General features: G+C 38.8%; 1 protein-coding gene across 1 annotated transcript; it reads right to left on the bottom strand.

Annotated features, from left to right (window-relative positions):
* Positions 1-10264: 10264 nt before the first annotated feature.
* Positions 10265-11023, bottom strand: LOC103700644. Its single transcript, XM_008782550.3, has one exon. It carries the CDS (start codon positions 10876-10878, stop codon positions 10504-10506), a length of 375 nt encoding a protein of 124 aa, XP_008780772.1. The 5' UTR covers positions 10879-11023; the 3' UTR covers positions 10265-10503.
* Between the last annotated feature and the right edge of the window lie 11192 nt (positions 11024-22215).

The following is a 22215-nucleotide window of genomic DNA, read 5'->3' as shown; positions in this document are numbered from 1 at the left end:
TCAATTAGGTATTCTGTATAAAAAAATCTATTTAATTATCAATTTTATAAGAAAGAGTGGAATATATTTTTATTGCAAAACTGTGCACAGGAGACGTGGCCTAAATGATAGACTATATATGTATATATATCTAATATTTCAATAAATAAGTATTGCTTGCTTTGTAACATGGAGTCATGGACGTGTGTTTAGTTTCAATAATACAGGATATTTATATAGGTGAACGAATTCAAATAATACCTTCGAGCTAGCATTTTAAGTGTGGTCCAGAATCGTCACAATTTTGGTACAATACTAATAATATATATTGAAAAAGAAATTGACTTTTCTCTATAATTAAAAATATTTTTTATATAAAATTCATAAATGGATTTTTATGGAGTAACATTTTTGAAGAAATATATAGTGATAAAATTCACAGTAGACAACCAAGAGTCATGACTTGGGCAGGAGGAGCCGGACACTTGAATTCTGTAGTGTCTTGGTCTCAATGGAGACTCTTGCTGCAATTAATATCAGTTAAAGCTAGGAGGGAGGATGGTCATATGACTTGAACAACCTACCGTCTTCTTCACGAATTGCGTGACTGGATTCAATGCAGATTTGTTTAGTTGGATTTTCCAATTAAGGAACTTTGGTAATGAAGTCTATATGGTGGGATCTAATGTCAAATATGTTTCTTTCATTTCAGAACGTTCAATCCACTCTTCATGTTTTCTGAAGTGAACGAACTGCATCTCCTTGTTATGGCTATAAGTTTTCTTCCTTCAAAACATTTGACCTCTTCTCCCGTTTGTATCATCCTCCACCCCTGGTCAGCCATGAACCTTTGAAAATGAATGGAATCAATATACCCAAGTTTTCAGTCAATCAAATCTTACAGTCTCTGGTATGCTAACCAAGAAAGACCTCATTACACTAATTATGTTTTGGTCGAAGAATTTTTAATCTATCTATCTATCCATCTATCTATCTATCTATCTATATATATATATATATATATATATATATATATATATATATATATATATATATATATATATATATATATATATATATATATATATATGTGTGTGTGTGTGTGTGTGTGTGTGTGTGTGTGTAAGCATGCATGTATGCATTTAAATCTTTTTTTTTTTGCAAAAGTGAAATTTATTTCTTTGCATGAATCAATCTATTTTGGACCTTGTTGAAATTGTATCCCTGCTCTCATGACTATTGTAAAAAATATTTTTAGATAGGTATCCATTGTCGATTATTTGTATTAATCGAGTTAAATATGTGCGTGCATTTGAGAATTGGGGCAATAGTATTTTTTTGAAGTGCTAGGCTTTTTTTAGCAAAAAAAAAAAGTGTTGGGCTTGCATGAATAAAAAATAATAAAATAAATGAATAATGATTCATTTTTGGAAAAGATCAAAAATAATGTAGGTTTTTTCCTTCAAAACCCACATGGTTAAAAGTAAAGTTTGGTACCTAGGCTAAAATTCCATTTAATCATCTTGTTAATCATACATGGAGGATGCAAATATTTATTTCCTAAATTTTAGTTATTGGAGCTAACCAAGATGAATCACACCACCTATTATTGAATCCAACTCTATCATGTTTATTCCTCAACCATCAAAGTAAGTCTTGCTAAGAACCAAATCTTCCACATCTGTGTCATATATTCTCATTTTTCCAAGTGTCATATATGCATAATTCTCATTTTTCCAAGCCTCAGACTGCAGACCTCTTTCAATGAGAATGAGGTACCAACAACCCCTTGGCCAAGCCTAGCTCATTAGTCTTAAAACATAACGACCATTTCATTTTCAATGTTTGGGAGCCAATAACTATTAGCTCAAATCCTTGAGTACCTCTATACCAAGTCTATTCTTAAAGGAGATCCAAGATTCAAACTTATTGGTGGCACTGTTTAGGCCACCGATCTTATGTGGTAGTTAGTGATTTGTAGAACGACACTTGGATCCTTACTAAGTCAATTCAATATAGAAAAGAGAGGAGACAAAAGTTGATTTGTTAAAAAGATGCAACATACAATACGATTTTTCATTTCATTCCCAAACAAAAGAAACCTGAAAATCTCAAATAGATCATTTTCTTTTGATTCAAATTTTTTCTTCTCAAAACTACTTTAAACCTTCGTATCCCCATATATTTGCACCGATCCTCGACTTACATATAGGACCGATGAAATTAACTATGACTTACATATATATTTGCACCAATCCTCGGCTTACATATAGATGATCTGCAGCAGTATACTGCTGCAAAGAAAGAAAGGAACTTGTTCTAGCTCACAAAGTTATGCTGTCTTGCCCTAGCGTGCACTAATTTGGATCAACTTAGTAGTTAGAAGTAGAACTATATGACTATTTTGTAATTTGCTATACCTAAAGTTTGGTTGGATCATTAATATTATGGTCCACTTTCCGGTTGAACCCAATAAATACATTTATTTGAAAATCGGTGAGGTGGGCAGGCGTGCGTGAGGCGGGCAGGTGGCTGTCGACCTTTCGGTACTGGAATTAACAGTTAATGTCTGTCCTTTTGCGGGGTTCCAACGACGACTCCGTCCTCTCCATTCCCTGGCGTTCCTGAATGTCAGATTTGTCTTATATATTAAGAAAATTAAAACAATACCATGAGACGTATCCCATGTGATTTGACGTATTTCATGTGATTTGTTGGTTTGAACGAGTTAAAATGGTTGGGCTGTTTGGATGCTTATATTTCTAGATGCCAACGTTTCTAGATGTAGCTACAACTACAAAATACTAACTCTATACCTGCTCGTATATAAAAGCTGCAATTGCAGTTCATATATTTCGTTGTTTAACATGGAGATAGTACGATAACCCTCCACTGATGTTATTATAGTATCTTATCATATTATAGATATTATAATATTATATTATAATAATAAGGAGAAGAAATGACGTAGCTTACTGGCAAAAGACTAAGTTGGTAAAATAAAAGGCAAAGAAAGTTGGTAAGATGGTTTGTAAACTTTGATATATTAGAAAAGATAGGAATAAAGATGGAGTAGGAATTGTTGATGCCAAAATTCTCTCCGACTATAGAGGTTTGGAGTGTGCTAGTCGATTCGCGGAGAGATGCCGCTTTGTATACAAAAATAAAGGCTTACTGGATTGACTTCAGTTGGGCCCTCCGATACTGCTACTGCCGAATCTAAACCGAGGTCGGAGGGCAGCTCAGACGACTCTGAGGTTGGCTGGAGACGAGCTAAGCAGACTGATTGCGGTGTCGGGCATTGGTCTCCTCCGAAGACAGCCTGCAAGAAGTCCACTTGCCGGAGAATTTCCGGTGAAAAACCCTCAGATGCCTAAGTCAGAATAGAGAGGCAACAGTGTGAAAAGAAAGATTTCGTAGAATGTAGTTCTTTATGAGGAATGAATATCATGTAGTGCATGTTATCACGTACCTGAGATCCCCTGAACTGCCCTTTTATATAGGGGAATCGATTTTGTCGTTACCTAAGCTGATGTGGCGTGCATTGATGGCCAGATAACGGTCGATTGTATGGAAACAATGCAGGAGTTAGTCCACCTGGGCAACATGTAGCACTGTCAAGCGCAAACTACGATGCTACCACGACTGCAGGTTGCCAGAGCTGTCGGTTGCTAGGACTATCAGTCCTTGTCAGGATATGTTGATGGGCTCCTTAGTTGGAGGCGAAGTTGTTTACCTCGGTTGATCGGCTCCTCGGTTAGGGTCGAAGTTATCTGAGGTCAGCTTATGCTGAGGTCATGGAGAGTTCGGTCTTGTCCGAGGTCGAGTGTCCAATATTTCTCTCATCAATTGCCCCCCACTTTCGAGGCCCAACTGCATTCCGGTTTGTACAATGGAAGTCAAGTCGTCATCTCAATCGAGGACAGAGTCGTTGTCAAGGGGCAATAAATGCGTCGATTAGTTTTTCCAAAACATCACCGAGTTCAGGCCATCTCAAGATGTCATCATTGCGAGGCTATCCCATGGCATCATCATTGTGGGATGACTCCGATGCGCCATTAATGCAGCAATTCGGCAATTGCTCATGTTGTACCTTTGGCTAACACATGGATCGTCAGCCCAGGCTGCCAGACCGACGCTTCGATCGGAGTCATCCGCATCTTTATATAAGGGTGGCCCCTTCCTTCAGATTATACTTCTTGCTTCATTTGCTCCGCCCACGCGCTCAAGTGTTTAGGCTCCCAAGTGGTGCTTCGGCAAATCTCCGTCCCTCCGGCACTGGCATCCTCTATGCTTCTCCATTTCCGATGGATTTTTATTTCTTGGCTGCTCAACTACATCCCTTTGTCTTTTTTCTTGTTTCCTCGTCTCTTCTCCTTCTTCAGCTTTCCCTCCATGAGCAATAGTGAGGTTAACACCTCAGAGGGGAGTCGATCATCCGGCCGCTCTTCTCGAGCTCAGGAGCTGTCACCTTCGGGTGAGGCCAAGTATGAGGAAAAAGTCACCGAGGCCAGGAAGCTCGTCACCCAAGCCGAGCATAAATCAACCAGAGCGGTTGAGGAGTACCGCTCCTTGGAGGAGTTCTGAGAGGAGACTTTGGAGAACATGACTGACACCTTTGGAAAGGGCTTCAAGGAATGCCGAGCTCGGGCCCAGCAGCTTTTCTCGGGGTTAGACTTCTCTAGCCTTAATGACGACGACGACAATGGAACCAACGGCAAAGGTGAGGGTGGCAAAGGCGGCGATGTCGATGGCGGAGGCAACGACCTCGGCATCAGTGAAGAGGGCGAGGTTGGTGGAGGCGACAACAGGCGAAGGCACCGAGGAGGGAGAAGGAGTCGATCTGGGGGATGCCCTCCTCATCCTTGATCTTTGCCTTGATGTTGCAGATCATATGCGAGGACTTGACCTCCATGGTGATGGTTCTGTTGGTGAGGGTCTTCACGAAGATCTGCATCTTGCAAGGCCAGATCGGAAACTCTTCTTTTCAACCGAAGAAAATTGGGTACCTCGGCAAGTGACAACAGTAAAGGCGAGGAATGAAGTCCCGCTTTTCTATCTCTTTGCTTGTTTTACCAAGCTCAACGTACTTTTTTTTCATTTTACCTCTACTGAGGTTAGTGTAAAATATCAAAACTAATGAAAGTATAAAATTTTCTAAAGTACATGACTTTGGCTTTTGTTCTTGCTGCTTGTTTTTTGTTTGATTTCAAGTCGTCGCCCCAAGCTTCGACCTTTGGTTATAGCTTTCTTCACTCGGGCCCTACCGAGTTTAATGTATATCCTAAAAGATAATGAAAAGTAAAGAATTTTCCAAAGTTCTTGACTTCAGCCTTTACTTGTGTTGTTCATCTCTTGGCTTGAGCTTAGGTTGTCGCACTGAACTCTTCTCCTTATAAAACTTTAGCTTGTCTTGGGCTCCTCATCGATCTTCCTAAAGTTTGGCACCCAAGGAATCTCGAGTGAGCTCAGCTAAAGGAGGTCCTATGTCGGATTGGGGTGTTTCCTTAGCTGTTGATCTTCTTTAGAGTCTTGCTCCAGAGGGATCCCGAGTGAGCTCGACTTGTTCATCTCTGGACTATGGTCCCAGAGGTATCTCTGGACTATGGTCCCAGAAGAATTCCAAGTAGGCTCGACTTATTCATCTCTGGACTATGGTCCCATGTGCATCTCTGGACTATGGTCCCAGGTGCATCTCTGGACTGTAGTCCCAAAGGCATTCGAAGCAGCTCGACTTGTTCATCTCTAGACTATGGTCCCAGAGGCATATCTGGATTGTGGTCCCAGAGGAATTGGACTATAGTCCCTAATGCATCTCTAGGCTGTGGTCCTAGAGAAATTTTGAGTGGGCTCAGGTTGTTCACCTCGAGAGCCTTGAAATTCTCAAGGTGGTCCAAAAGATCCAAGGCGCCGTCGTATGGCTCTACTTGGGGCATCTTGAACCGAGGTAGAATCAGTTCCTCCATGATCCGCCTGGTGAAGGGAGGCTCCAAGAAAAATTAAGATCGTTGTTGGCTCTCGGAGCCTGTCCCCTAAGGGCCTAAATCTGCCAACCCATTTTTTCGATTATTCAATCGAGGTTGGAACCCGTCGAGATAGAGACTCGATGAGGCAAACAGGTGAGAGGCTCTGGATGCAATTCACACTGAAATGGAGGGCTCGGAGTATGCTGTTTTCGGTCAGGACTGCTCTACAGACTATATCGGCTCTGGTGAAAATGCTTCGAATATCAACATTGGGAGCAGTAGCTAACCAAGCGCATGCCATGCACCAGCGATCGAGAGCGGTGACTGGGTCAGCCGGATTCTGGTTGGATTGGCTCCGGTCACGCCACTGCCTACTGCAAGCCCTGGACTACTGCAGCCAGCATCCGTACCTGTTGAAGAAACTGCTCATTACCCACAGATGCAACAGATCATTCTGGTGGAGTAGGCTCCAGGTTTGCAATCAGAGCGCGGCGTTGTGAAGCACGTGGTGCGCCGGGGGCTCCTCATGTCTTCATGTTGGTTGTCTCTCCCTTCAATGGATGTCAATGTTGTTGGAGACTAGTGACCCTTCCTCTAGCGACAATCTGTTGCCATCGAAATTGGGCTGAGGTCAAAGCTCAGCTTGGATTACCCTGAGGTCGACGGGAGATGAAACTAAGCAGGCTGACCGAGGTATGGGGTGTGGCTATCCTCTGTGTGTGGCCTACAAAAGATCCGCTTGCTGGAGAGTTTCTAGCGGGAGACCCTCCGATGCCTAAGTCAGAACTAGGAGGCAATAGTGTGGAAGAGAGAATTTCAGCTGAGTGTAGGCTCTATGAGTAATATTGAATGCATACCTAAGATTCTCCGAGCTGCTCCTTTATATTGGAGAGCCCATTTTGTCGTTACCTGGCCTGACATGGCGTGCAATGATGGTCAAGTAACGGCGGTTGTGCGGCCAAGGCGTGGGTGCCAATTCGCGTGGGCGGCGAGCAGTGCTGATAGGGTGCAGGTCGTGGTGCTGCCACAACTATTAGCCATCAGAGTTATCAATTAGTATGACTGTCAATCCTTGTCGATATGTGTTGATTGTTCTCCTTGACTGATGGCTCTTCGACTGGGGTTGAGGTCGCTCACTTCGTTTGGTCAGCTGCTTGGCTGGGGCTAAGGTTGTTCTTCTTCATCAACATCTGGGGTCGAAGGGGCAAGTCTGGCCCAAGGTCGAAGTGTCTAATATTTTTTCCAATAATATTAAAAGAATGAGAGATAGAATAATCTTGGTAACATTAGTGTTAGGAGAAGAGTCTATTAATATTATTAGTGCTTATCGTCCTCAAGTAGAATTGTATGATACTACAAAGTAACACTTTTTAGGAGAACAAGAATGGATTAATTCAAAAGATTCCTAATGAAAAGAAAAAAAATATAGGAATAGATTCCACATGAAAAAAAAATAAAATGTAGTTTTGAAAGGGTGCAAAGAGGATATGATTTCCATCATTCCATGACAGATACATAGAAATGAGAAAGGAAATGATATTTTGGAGTTTTTGATAGCATATGGCCTACTATTAACTAACACTTGCTTTAGGAAGAAGGACTCTCGCTTGATAATTTTTAAAAATAAACAAAATATTAGTCAAATAGATTTCTTCCCTACTAAAATGGTTAATCATATTTATATAAAGATTGTAAAATTATACCGTGTAAGAGTCTAACCAATCAATATGGATTGCTGGTTTTGGATATATATTAAGAAATGAAGGAGAAAAACTAAAAAAATAGGAACTTAAGGACTAGGCGGTGAAATTTACAAGAAGAGAAATAAGTAGCTTTTAAGAATAAAATATTAAGAAAGAAAAATGGGATCTAGATGGTAAAATTAATATCATATAAAAAGATATGGCTAATAGAATTGAAAAGTAGCTACAAGTATATTAGGAGAATTAAAAGGAAAAGGATCACTCATTAAAAAAACTTGGTGATAGAATGAGAAAGTTCATTTAGAGTCAAGGCGTAAGAAAGTGCTATAGAAGCTACTAAAAATAGCAAAAAAGAAGTGAATGAAAGTTATAAGATAGTTGAGAAAGAAGTTAAGAAAACGGTATAAGAGACCAGATTCAAAGTGCATAAAAAGTTATTTCTCAGATTAGAAACTAAAGATAGAGAGAAAAATATTTATAAGATGCAAGATCAAAAGAAAAGAAAACTAGAAACTTGACATAGGTTAAATATATCAAAGATGAAAATAAAAAAATTGACTGAGAACGAGATCAAAGAAAGATGGAAAAAATTATTTTAATAAAATTTTCAATAAAAGTCATGTAAACGATTGAGCCCACCTTATTAGTTCCGCTAAGAGTAGAGATGTTATATATATATATATATATATATATATATATATATATATATATATATATATATATATATATATATATATATATATATATATATATATATATATATATATATATATATATATATATATATAAAGTATATGAGATGAAGGAGGCTATGAAAAAGATGAAAATAGAAAAGTGGTTGGACATGATAGAATCCATATGGAGGTTTGCATGTGCTTAAATGACGTAGGAGTAATTTAGTTGATAAATTTATTTAATAAAATCTTGAAAACCAAGAAGATGCTTGATGAACGGAGGAAAAAATTTATAGCACAATTTATAAGAATGAAGAAAATATTCAAATTATTTTAACTATCATGGTATTAAAGTCATAATCCATACTATAAAACTTTGAGAGAGGATAATTGAGCATAGCTTGAAGTGTGATAAAAAAAATATTAGAAACTAGTTTAGTTTTGTGCCAAGAAAGTCAACTGTGGAAGTTATTTTTTCCTTTAGAGATAAATGGAAAAATACAGAAAAAACAACATCTGCATATTAGAGAGATCTTATAGTTTGTGTTAGAAAAGAAAGTTTCTGGTAGTTGTATTAATATGATCAAGAACAGCTACTAATGTAAGAATTACAAATGTAAGAATTACTAATAGTAATAATAGTGAGTTTGCAATCATAGTAAATTTACATCAAGGATTTGCTCTAAACCATTATTATTATGCACTAGTTATTGATAAACTTACTAAACATATTTAGGATGATATTCTTTGATGCATGCTATTTATGGATAATATGATCGTTATGGATGAAATCAAATTAAGGTTGGAGCTAATAATCAGTTGAAATAATGGAAAAGTGCATTAAAATCTAATTATTTCAGGTTAAATAAGAGCAAGACGAAATACATAAAATATAATTTTAGTAAAATTAGAAATAAAGATTAAAATGGAGTGAAAATTAAGGATCATAAAGTTCCTAAAAGTGATCATTTTCGATATTTAAGATTGATTATTTGTAAGTAATATGAGATAAAAAAAAAAGATGTTATTCATAGAATTAAAGTAGAGTGGACAAAATAAACATGTGCAATTAGGATATTTTATGAGCGTAAAAATACCTATATAATTGAATGAAATATTTATAGGACAACCATATGACCAACTATACTTTATGATATAGAATACTGGAAGGTTAAAAAACAACATGTATAAAATAAGTGGTAAAAATAAGAATGTTAAGATAGATATATGATGATATAAGAAAAGATAAAATAAAAAATGAAGTCGTTTGTAAAAAAAAATAGAGATAGTATCAATCAAGGACAAATTAAGAGAAAGACGACCTACATAGTTTGGATATATACAATGTAGGTCGAGATGCACCAATATAAGAAGTGATTGATACAAGAAACGGGGCTATAGATAGATTGAAAATTATAAGGTATGAAGCAGTAAATAACGATTTTGCATCGCTATATCTTTTAGAAAATATGGTCCTAAATAAAGTGAAATAAGAGGGAAAGGATTCATATAGCTGATGGTACTAGTTTGGATTATGAATTAGTTAACTTGAGTCCCGTCTAAAAAAGAGGTAGTTACATGCAACTCATGCTATATGTAGGCCTCTTGTGCATATATAAACAAACCATCCCTTGCATCTCACATTATAAGACAAGTTCCCTAGCTCAATCTTTTAGAATGCCACCTTCTTCGGTAAATAGCACAATTACTTGTTCACAGCAGAGAATTTAATTCACAATTACATGAAACCATCCAACAAAAGAAATCAGGAATTTTCCTTCAAATAAAAAGGTTGGTTATTTGCAACTTCAATATATAAATCAGATGCACTACTCGTGCAATACCTAATAATATATATATATATATATATATATATATATTAAAGGGAACAAAACAGGCCAGGTTTTTCCCTTGAAATTAAAATAAAGAGGAAAAAGAATCATAAAAAGAGATTAACATTTTCAGAAATTTCATTGTAAACGTTCGAAATTTATCATCGCTTCAGAATCGGTCTCTATAGTCGATCACTTGATGTATATAACAAAATTGACAAAGAAAAAAAAGAAAGCACAGAACCGGACACACCGGTGGAATCCCAATTCCCAATCCCTAATCTTAACCCTACTCGATATAGAGAGAAGGGAAGAGAACGAACAAGAAGTTTGCGATGTGAGTGCACCATCATCGTGGCCACTGCAATTTCTCGGCATCGGCGACGTGGACGCCGGCGCGCTGAATGGAACCGAAAAGGGAGGCGAGGGGGCGACGGTAGTGGGGCGGGCGGGAGAGCTCCTCGGCCAGGTCGATCTGGACGGCTGAGACGCCGACCTCCTTAAGGCGGAGGCCGAGCTTCTCGCCGACACGGGCGGCGACGCGGGCGTCCCACTCGCTGCGGGAGCGGGGGAAGCGGCCGAGGCGGGCGCGCTGCTGGGCCACGAACTCTTGCTCGCCGGACGACGCCATCGCCACGATCGTCTCCGTCCCCGGGAATGTCACCTGCGCCGTTATCTTCCGGCAGCTGAGAACCAGCCTCAGCAGATGCGACGGCGTCTCCATCGGAAAAGACGGAGAGAGCGAGGACGGCCGGGATGAGGGATTGTTATTTGCGGGAACGCCCTTCCCTTTGGGACAATGTTGCCGACACCGTTCGATGAGCGTAAGGGATTTCTCACCCCGTCAGCGGAGTGCGCACGTGATCTTGCATCTTAGCTGGTTAAGTAAAAGAAAATAAAAATAATATATATATATATATATATATATTGCTATTCTATTATTTTTTATCCATATTTTTGTATATCTACCCACATCATCTAACACAATTAAAAATTAACAATTTCTAATTAAAATGACTAAAATACTTTTAATGGGTATATATGCAAAAAAAAAATAATTTATAAGATGATCACAATGAAAGACAAAAAAATAATTTCAAAATTTTATTTTATTTTGTTTTTAGCTAAAATAAATATAATTTTTATTAACCGTGTTAGAAGAACCATTATATTAGAAGTTTTTGTGCAAAAACAGTATTTTATAAGGGTACAGAAATAGATATATATTTTAAGAGGGTATTCACATAAATTTAAATTTATAGAAAAATATGCATGCAAAAAAAAAAATGGCATGTGGGTATCGTTCTCAACCCAATATTTTTTAAAAAAAGAAAAAAAATTACGGAGAAAACTAATCCAAGACATCTAATCCAAACTAAGCTCCAAATTGAGGTCGGACGGCCCCAAACTCTTGTCCTCCTGCTCCTTGAGGACACTTCACAGCAATCGGGCGGACATGGCTCCCCCAACATGATTGATAGCTACTCCCTCTCGGTAGCGGCAAAAGCTCTCAGGGTGGTTAGGGCTACATTTTTTTCCTCGAAGTCCGAGCACCCATGGTCGAGAATGGGAGTGGGAGGAGAGGTATCAAGTTTCCAGATTTCTTGTTATATAGTTTTTCCTGTTAGTACAACGGCTGCTCACACTAATCTAGTGTAAGTACAGCCAGTAGAATTAAGAAAAAGAAGATGACATAGCACTGGAGAAGCGGCCCCCTAATATGTCCAAAGGATCTCTTCGAGGTATTGGGTAGCAAAGGAGGCAACCTAGTCGGTGGCCTTGTTTGCCTCCCTGTACACATGTACGGCTTGGAAGAAGCTACAATCCCCCACCATCCAACGGATGTCACAGAGCAAAGAGTTCACATTCCCCTCCACCCCATCCCCCTCCGTCCCTCATCTCGTATCCACTCGATCACCATAGCTGAATCCCATTTTAGGAGGATATGCTCAGCCCTCAGTACCCGTCTTGCATAGGTGATCCCTGCCATGCTGCCCTGAGCTCTGTCCCCATGGTTGTCGATCCAACGGTGCGTCGTCCCCCAGCAGCAATCAACCTTAAGTCATGACTCCTGATCACAAAGTTTATGCCTACTCTATCTCCGTCACTAGAAGCGTTGCCATTGACGTTCACCTTAAGATGGCCGGGGGTGGGTGCTCTCAACCTAGAGAAGAGCTCTCTCTACTATACTCCTCGAGAGAGCCTACTTATCTTCAATGACCTAGACATTCCTGTCCAACCATATATGATACGCCAAATAGGCCCAGGTGATACCCCACTCTACCGTCCTCGGTCTCTACATGGCTTCCCTAATATGGCGTAGCAGATCATCGGCAGACCAAATGGACTGAGGCGAAGGAAATGAAGCCCTCCTCCAAATCTGTGTTGCCCACGGACACCCAAGCAGAATATAGCTAATGAACTCCTCCATGTTAGATCACCTACCACAAGTCGGGTGATCCTGACACCCCTCCCAGCCAACACGTTCCTGATCGGTAGACAACCCCAAGCCACCTTACGTATGAACAAGGCCTCTCGAGGGGTGAACATGCATCCTTCAAATCCATCCACCATCCATCTATTAGGCAGCTCCCCCTCCCATCGCCGCCTGTAGATCCGTGGGCCACACCTTGGACCTTCTTGTGACTGCCCAAATTAGTTTGTCCAACATCTCCCCAATAGGTAGCGGAATAGCTAGAATCCTATCAACTAGCTGCTCTCCGAACGCCTTCCTAATAAGTACCTCGTTCCACCTGCTCTCTCTAGAGTGATCAAGTTGCTGACTCTACAGTTCGCCAACCTCGGTGAATCGATCATGGTCGGCACCCGATAGAGCAGCTGCTCGGACACCCAGCTATCTTCCAAGACATCAATGGACTGACCATCACTAATAACCCATCTGATCACAGTAAGCACCAACAAAGGATGAGAGCAGATCTCCCTCCAAGTGAAAGAGCAGTGGCGCTATGCCTAGAATCTGTAGCCGCCGTGTGAGCTCTGTACTTGGCTCTCAGTAGATCACTCCACAGGCTATTAGGTTTTAGGATGTACTTGGCTACATATCTTGTCACCACCACCTCCCACCTTGTCGTTAGTGAGTGGTCCCCCAGACCCTCCTGTCTGATCAGCTGATAGACCACCTCCTATGCCACCAAGTGAATGCCCCTCTACCCTTTCGTCTACCCCAGATGAAGTTCCTGAACAGCTGCTCTAGGGACCTCAACAACGATACCGGTGCAATAGTGTTCGATAATAGGTAGACCGGGATCGAATTGAGAACCGACCAACTAAGGTCACTCTGTCCATCATAGAAAGTACACCTATCTACGACTCCTCAAGCCTATGTTTGATATTCAACTCGACATCGGAGCAGTCTCTGCATCGAAGGCGGCGACCTGTGATGGGGACTTCCAGATACCTCATAGTGCCCTCCTGCTCTTCCACACCCAATATCTCCTTGATAGATGCCTTCACTTGCGACTTGGTCTTCAGACTGAAGCTAATGGCAGACTTGGCAAGATTAACTCGCGGACCGAAGGCTGCATAGTAATCCTTAAGAATTCTCTTATCACCCTTGTTGCTTGCCTTGTAGCCGCACCGGGAGCATGCAGTCATCGGCGAATAGAAGATGCAATATTTGAATAGATGCTGGCACCGATCTATAAGCCTCCAAGGCCTGGGTCTCCGCAGCACGCCGAAGGGCTCCAGATAGCGCATCCAAACATAGGATGAAGAGCATTGGAGATGGTGGGTGTGCTTGCTGCAACCCAATCGAGGACTCAAAGAATTGTGTAGGCAAGTCGTCACTAATATGGCAAAGAAAGGAGACCTAACACATCCCAGCACCCAACCAATCCAATCCTCATAAAATCCAAAACTCACTAGCGAGCACCACAAGAAATCCTAGCTCATCCTATCGTAGGCTCTTTCCATGTCCAACTTGACCCCCCATTATTCTCCTCCGGCTCAAGGCTCTCTGGAGGTCGTGCACGAACTCCTAGGCGATGAGAACATTGTTGGTGATACTCCGCCCTCCCACAAGGCTCTTTACTTCGGGCTAATAAGTCTCGGTAAGATGCTCCTCAGTCTAGCGACTAATACCTTCGTCATAGCCTTGTACAAAGTGATGCACAAGATGATCGGCTGATAGTGGCATGGCTCCGTGGCATTCTGTCTCTTCGAAATCTGGGTGACAAATTCCTCTTCCAGTCCGCAGGTATCGCTGCTGTGCAGAAAAACTGCTGAATAGTCTCTACCACATCCCATCTGATCAATGAACAATATCTCCTAAAGAAGATTGGAGGAAAGTCATCTAGATCCGGAGCTTATCCTCAGCTAGAGATCAAAACGCCTCCTAGATTTTCTCGGCAGAGACCGGCCTGATCAGTGCCTGTGAAGAAATATAATTAGAACTACAATATATAAAAAATAGAGTTGGAGTCGTTTGGTTCGGAGAAAGATTTTTTTTCATTTGAATTTTTTATAAAATATTTATATTTTGAAATATAATATTAAAAAATAATTTTAATAATTTAATTAATCAAAAATAATATTTTTACAATAATTTATATTTAGTTGAGTATTTATGTTTATGAAAAAGTTGTATAGTATAATAAAGAAAAAATATTATCCTATTATATCTAAAAGCTTAAAGGCATTCTGGCAAAAAAAAAATTTCAGTTTTCAGCTGACGAGAATTAGAATTTTTATATCCTATATGAATTTTCTTTCCATAAATATAGAAATATATTTCTATGGAAAAGTCTTCTTCTTTTTTTCTTGAAAACTCTTACTAAATATGATGTATTTCTCTATTTTTTTCTTTGACCATATTTTTCACCATCCTCTTCCCTTGAACCAAACAAGTCCAAAAAGGTTTCTTCTCAGCTGAGATGCCGGTCAATCTGTTTGTATCGAAATGGGGTGTCCATGGATGGCATATGGCATATATGATGCTACTTTTCTCTATCCTATAAAGATGTATAGCCAGAAAAATGGTCACAAGGGTGTGAATTTGCTGCAGCCCAAAATTACATGCAGCTTCAAAAAACATCTAATGGATGGATATGATCATGTTGTTTGTTATTGATCTTTTGTTAAGATACATAATTTGGGAAATAATTGACAAACTAAAAAACAAAGAGATTGATGGTTGTGATTTTGTCAACAAGTTTAATTGATAGTTGTGAGTTTATTTGATTCATTTTTTTTTTCCATTCTTACCTATCAAGAAGTGGATTCCAAAGCAACCATATCTCGTGCACTAGTGCCTTTGCATCCTCATGTCTCCATATATTGAACAACTAAACTAAAATTCAGAAACCGCCAAAAATAAGTTTATCACCATTAGAATCATGCATGTGTAATACGTGGGAAGTACCAAAAGTCAAGACAAATGATCAAAACTAAGTATATAAGTCACTAAATCAAGTGCTTGTAATACTCGTGCAAGAGAGGAATTCTCCGACTCTACTAGTAATATGATAAACATATATTTTTCTAATTTTTAGATCTAATATACTATTATTAATTTTTGATGTGGTTTTTAAGGAAGGAAAGAAAGAAATTTTTTTGGGAGAAAAAAAGGCCTTCAGGTCCCCAATCTATGTATTTTTTTAATCCACTCGTTGCCTATATGTTATTTCCCAACAATGAAAGAACTGAGATAAAGGGTTATTGGTGGTCCTTGGCACACATGTCTTCTTTTTTTTTTTAAGACATGGGATTTGTTGTGATCTCACACAATGAGCCTTACGCTTTCTTTAATTAGATGATCTAGCTTGCGGTCCCCTTGCCCTTTTTTTTTGTGGATAAGAAGTCTTTAAAAAATTTTTCTCTCTTTGACTTTGCTAAATGCTGCTAGGTGGTGAAGCAACCAAAGATGGTGGAGATTGACCTAGCTAGGGGTGTCATCTGGTTGGATTAGTTCTTAGTTTCAATAAACTTAAACCTAGACCTGTTCGAGATTTGGATCTAAATAATATTCATCCTATTGAAGGACTCTGTTGGGTTTGGATTTGGGTAATGGTTCAAGTTCGGGTAATAAAAATATATTGGGTCTTTGGATCAGGCTTGTGTAAGTTAGAACATATATTATACACAAAATGATCAATTTTCGATGAGTGAAATGGTTCAAATATGGGTCTATATGTCCTTTTACAAACAAGCCATTAGATTATTCATCAACGCAAGCATTTCTATGTTTTAGGTCAAGTCTAGGTTCGGGTAATAAAAAATAGATCAGGTCTTCGTATTGGGTTTGGGCAAGTTAAGACATATTATACACTACTTTATAGTCAGCTATGGATGAGTGTGATGGTTCAAATATGGGTCCATAGGTCCATTATACAAAAAAAGTCATAGATCATTCATCAACAAGCCAATGTTTTGGAAGGCTTCTATGCTTATGACCTTGGACATTAGTAAACTACATTTATTAAATTATCAATATGGACTTGTCCGAAGCCCCTATAGCTCAGTGGCTAGAGCGTCAGTCTTGTTAAACTGAAGGTCCGTAGTTCGATCCTGCGTGGGGGCATTTTTATGTATATATATTTTACCAGTTTGTTTGTATTTATCTGCTGTCTTTTCATTTGAAAATGCAATTTAATTAAAAAACTACTTTTTTTCAAAAACATAATAATTTTCAGTTCTCTCCATTTGAGAGTACAACTCGAACCAGAAAGAACAAGAATTTCTCATTGTTGGATCATAGGGAAAAGTTTTTTTATATGCATTTTAACATTTTTTATTTATTTCTTCTTCTTCTTCGCTTGTTTTTTAATCCAATGGCATCAAAATGTCATTTTTATAAAATATCTTTCTTTCTAATAAATTTTGTATTTCTTATGAACTATTTCTCGATCAACGGAGCTTTTTTATACACATATTACATGTTATGTACTTTATGTACGTTATATCGTAACACAAAGCCATCTAGTCTATAAGATCCATCTAGTTAAGAAATAATCTTAGTTTATATTAGTAAATCGAGTTAACTAATCTGCATGATCAGCCAACCTAATATTTCACAATGCAAAACAAAAGAATATTGTGGCAAAATAATGTAGAAGGCCATGATCAAATATTTTCCTTGATGAAAAATATAAAAATTTAGATTTGGTATGAAACTAAAAGTAAAAGTAGTAAAGTAATAGAAATAAAGAGAAAGAAAACACAAGAGAGCATGAGATATAAATGGCTCTTTTATTCTTTCTTACTTTTCAGCTCCCGATACAAGGTTTACATATCATTCCATTTATAGGCCAAAGGAGAAAGATCAAAGGCCATAAGATTAAAGGCCACAAATATATTAATTCATCATTAATGATGAAATTGGAGGGTTATGAGAAGCATGAATAGTCATGGATAATTCAGATGAATATCCATCTAGAGATGAAGATGAAAAGTCAGATTTTATAACACTCCCCTTGGATATTCATCTCTTAAGAAATATGCCTCATTAAAATCTTACCAAAAAAACCCTGTGGGACAAAAATCCTAGGTGAAGGAAAAAGAGTACAATATTCTCATTATATGCTTTTCAAACTGTCTCATTAAAAACCTGCTAGGAAAACCCAATGGGACAAAACCTAGGCGAAGGAAAAAAAAAAGAGTACAGTGCATATAAGCCTCCCCCTCATGTGAGCATGTCAACAAATGGCTCTGAGTTGACACATACCATCTTCTGTACTAGTTTCTTAAATATTGTTGCAGGCAATGCTTTGGTGAATAAGTCTGCTAGATTTTTCACTTGAGCGAATCTGCCGAACATCTATTTCACCTTTCTTCTGGAGTTCATGTGTGAAAAAGAATTTTGGTGAGATGTTGCTTGGTTTCTATCACCTTTAATATATCCTTTTTCTATTTGAGCAATACATGCAGTATTGTCCTCATATATTATTGTTGACTTCTCGTTGATAGTTGGAAGATTACATTCTTCATAGATATGTTGAAGCAAAGATCTCAACCACACACATTCTCGACTTGCTTCATGAAGCGCAAGTATTCGGCGATGATTGGAAGAAGTGACAGTGATAGTTTTGCTTTAATAGATCGCCAAGATATAGCAGTACCATCATATGTGATAAATATCATGTTTGTGATCGCCCTTTATGTGGGTCAGACAAATATCCAGCATCTGCATATCCAACCAGTTTTCCGATTTTGGTTGTTTTGAATATAATAATCCCAAATCAGTTGTTCCTCGAAGATAACGAATATATGTTTAACACCCTTCCAATGTCTCCGTGTTGTGCCGAACTATATCTTGCTATAAATTGAACCGAAAAGCTTGTCGTCGCGTATAGTTAGCAAGATTACATTAGTGCACCATTGCACAGAGATACGGCACTTCAGGGCCAAGAATCTCTTCGTTATCTTCTCGAGGACGAAAAGGGTCCTTTTTTATATCATAGGATCGAACAACCATTGGGGCACTTAATGGATGAGCTTATCCATATAAAAATGTTATAAACACCTTTCTATGTAATTAGATTGATGAACAAATATTCCATCTGATAAATGCTCGATCTGCAGTCGAGACAAATTTTGTCTTTCCAAGATCTTTTATCTCAAATTCTCTATTTAAGTACATGACTGCTTCTGCAAAGCTCTTCAGGAGTTCCGATGATGTTGAGATCATCAACATGACACTGCAATAATAACAAACCCAGATTTTGATTTTCTTTATAAAAACACATAGGCTAATAGCTTTGTTAACATATCCTTCCTTCAGGAGGTATGTACTAAGACGATTATACCACATTCGTCCAGATTGCTTTAATCCATATAAAGATTTTTGTATCTTGATGAATACATTTTTCGGGGTTTTGAACTACATGCTTCAGGCATTTTTAGTCCTTCAGGGACTTTCATATAAATATCATTATCAAGTGATCCATATAAATAAGCTGTGACTACATCCATAAGACGCATATGAAGTCCTTCAGAAATTGCCAGACTAATTAAAAACCTAAATGTAGTTGCATCCATTACAGGAGAATATGTCTCCTCATAATCAATTCTAGGTCTCTGAGAGAAACCTTGTGCTACAAGTCGTGCTTTGTATCTGACAACCTCATTATTCTCATTCCTTTTCTGTACAAACACCCACTTGTAGCCAACAGGTTGTACATTTTCAGGCGTTTGGACTACAGGTCCAAATACCTTTCGCTTTGCAAGCGAATTTAATTCGGCTTGGATTGCATCTTTCCATTTTGGCCAATCATTTCTATATCGACATTCTTGAATGGACTTTGGTTCAAGATCCTCGCTTTCTTTTATTAAATCAGTAGCTACCGCATATGCAAATATTTCATCAACCACAACTTTATTTCGGTTCCATCTTTTTCCTGTAGTGACATAACTTATTGAGATTTCTTCATTCTCCATATTTGCAATTCTTTTATGATTTTCAGGCGCTTGACACTCTTCTGGAGTTGTTTCTTTAGTTATGTATTCTACTGGCTTTTGTGCATAACCTCTTCAGGAGGATCAAGACTAAAGTAGTGCCAACTTGTTTATTTTGCTCCCGTCTCTTTCTTGGATTTTTATCTTTAGAACCAAGAGGTCTACCACGCTTCTGGCGTGCAAGAGACTCATTGCTAATGTTTAGTAGTTGTTCCTTTTGGAACTTCAATTCGAGCAGGAGCATTTACAGCTGGTATATGTGACTTGGTCACTTTCTTAGCATCAGTGAATGCATCTGGTAATTGATTTGCAACCTTTTGTAAATGAATAATTTTCTGAACTTCCAGTTCAGACTGATTTGTACGAGGATCAAAATGAGAATATTGATGATGCATTCCATGAGAGTTTCCATTTTTCCAGCTTTGTTTTTCTCCCCCTAATCCGGGGAATATTGTTTCATCAAATTGACAATCAGCAAAACGTGCTGTAAAAAGATCTCCAGTCAATGGTTCAAGATATTTAATAATTGACGGAGATTCAAATCCAATATAAATTCCCAGTCTCCTTTATGGACCCATCTTTGTGCGATGTGGTGGAGCAATTGGAATGTATCCTGCACAACCAAAGATTCTTAGATGGGATATATCTGGTTCTTTGCCAGAAACAAGCTGTAATGGGGAGTATTTATGATGAGCAGTTGGCCTAGTTCGAATTAGTACTGCAGCATGTAATATAGCATGTCCCCAAACAAAACTAGACAACTTTGTTCGCATAAGTAATGGTCTAGCAATTACCTGCAGGCGTTTAATCAGAGATTTTGCCAGACCATTTTGTGTATGCGTGTGGGCCACAGGATGCTCAACAGTAATCCCAATTGACATGCAATAATCATTAAAAGCTTGGGATGTAAATTCTCCTGCATTATCAAGACGAATTTTCTTGATTGTATAATCCGAAAATTGAGCTCTTAACCGGATTATTTGTGCTAGGAGTCTCGCAAATGCCACGTTACGGGTGGATAATAGACTAACGTGTGACCAACGTGTTGAGGCATCTATTAATATCATAAAATATCGAAATGGTCCACATGATGGAATAATAGGCCCACATATATCCCCTTGAATCCGTTCTAAAAACGTAGGAGATTCAATCTCAATTTTAGTTGGGGATGGCCTAGCAATCAATTTTCCTTGAGCACAAGCAGCACATGATAATTCATTTGATAAAAGAATCTTCTGATTCTTTAATGGGTGTCCATATGAATTTTCAATAATTCTTCTCATCATTATTGCACCTGGATGACCTAAGCGGTCATGCTAAAGAACAAAAGTCTTTGGATTGCTTAACTTCTGATTAATCACAACATTGGATTCTATTGGATTGATATAAGTATAATATAATCCAGAGGAGAATGATAGCAATTTTTCCGCCATATGTTTCTTGCCAGAAATAAGCGATGTAATATAGAGATATTCTTTATCATTCTCATTTATGGTCTCAATATGATAACCATTTCGACGTATATCTCTAAACTTAGAAGGTTCCTTTGGGATCTACTACAAAACAAGGCATCGCTTATTGATAATACTGTTGCTCCAGGCAGCACCAAATAGGCTCTTCCGGAGCCTTCAATTAGATTTGAAATACCAGATATTGTGTTAATATTTGCTTCAGCTAGTTTTAGCTGAGAAAAATATGCTTTACTTTTGAGAATGGTGTGTGTTGTTGCACTGTCTGCCAGACACAAATCTCCATCATTGATTCCAAATGAATCCATATTCTTCAAAAAATAAAAATAAAGTATGTATAAGCATTAAAGATGCATAAAACATAGAAGTTAGCAATTAAGAAAATGGAGCACCATATATATTTTATTACAAAAGAGATAACATGCTTTTTGTTGGAACCGGCCCATGCCGCTGATATTTCAAAAAATCAGATGGCAGCGGAAGAGGCATGTGCGGGATCGACGTTCATCGCATGAACGTTGTTTCATGAACCGTTCGTAGATTAGGTAATTAAAAACTTTTAAACTTTAGAAGATCAGATCTTCACCTTGTGCGGGTAGATGATCACCGCAAATCTGAGTTCGTGGTTTTAGGAAGAGGGTTCGCTTGAAGCCGTTCAAGTCCGGCCTCTACGGGTATCCACACGAAGCAGAGATCCGATCAAAGCTCTCTTGTCTTCCCGGGGTGCTAGCTCCCTTGCAAAGACTTCTTTTGATGGCTGATCTCCTCTCTTTCTTTCAACTCTTGATTGTGCTTGAGAGGAGGAAGAAGAAGGATGGAAGAAGAAGAACAAGCCCTGCAGCCCTTTCTTTTCCTGCGTTGGAAGAAGAAGAAGGAGGAGGAGGCCGCCAACCTTCTTTTTTTCCTTGCTTGCGGCTGAACCAAGGAGAGGAGGAGAGGGGGCCACGGCTGCAAGAGAGGAGAGTCTTCTAGGGCGCCGGCCTCATGCCTCCTTTTAAAGCCATCTAGGGCTCCTACAATTAGGAGCCCTAGACAGTTTCCAAGAGGGGGCGCCGGCCCCCTCTCTTCATGCCGCACCAAGGAAAGGGGGGGCTGAGCCCCTCCTCTGGTTGCCCTAATCCTCATTAAGTAGGGTTTGGTGCCCTAATGTGGTCAAGCCCTAATCCAATTAGGCTTAGCCA

This window comes from Phoenix dactylifera, chromosome 7, assembly GCF_009389715.1.
Source record: "Phoenix dactylifera cultivar Barhee BC4 chromosome 7, palm_55x_up_171113_PBpolish2nd_filt_p, whole genome shotgun sequence".
Lineage (NCBI taxonomy): Eukaryota > Viridiplantae > Streptophyta > Magnoliopsida > Arecales > Arecaceae > Phoenix > Phoenix dactylifera.
This window is presented reverse-complemented; position numbering and strand designations above follow the sequence as displayed.

Coding starts and splice junctions, on each gene's coding strand:
- LOC103700644 (XM_008782550.3), bottom strand. CDS start 10,878: ATGGAGACGCCGTCGCATCTGCTGAGGCTGGTTCTCAGCTGCCGGAAG.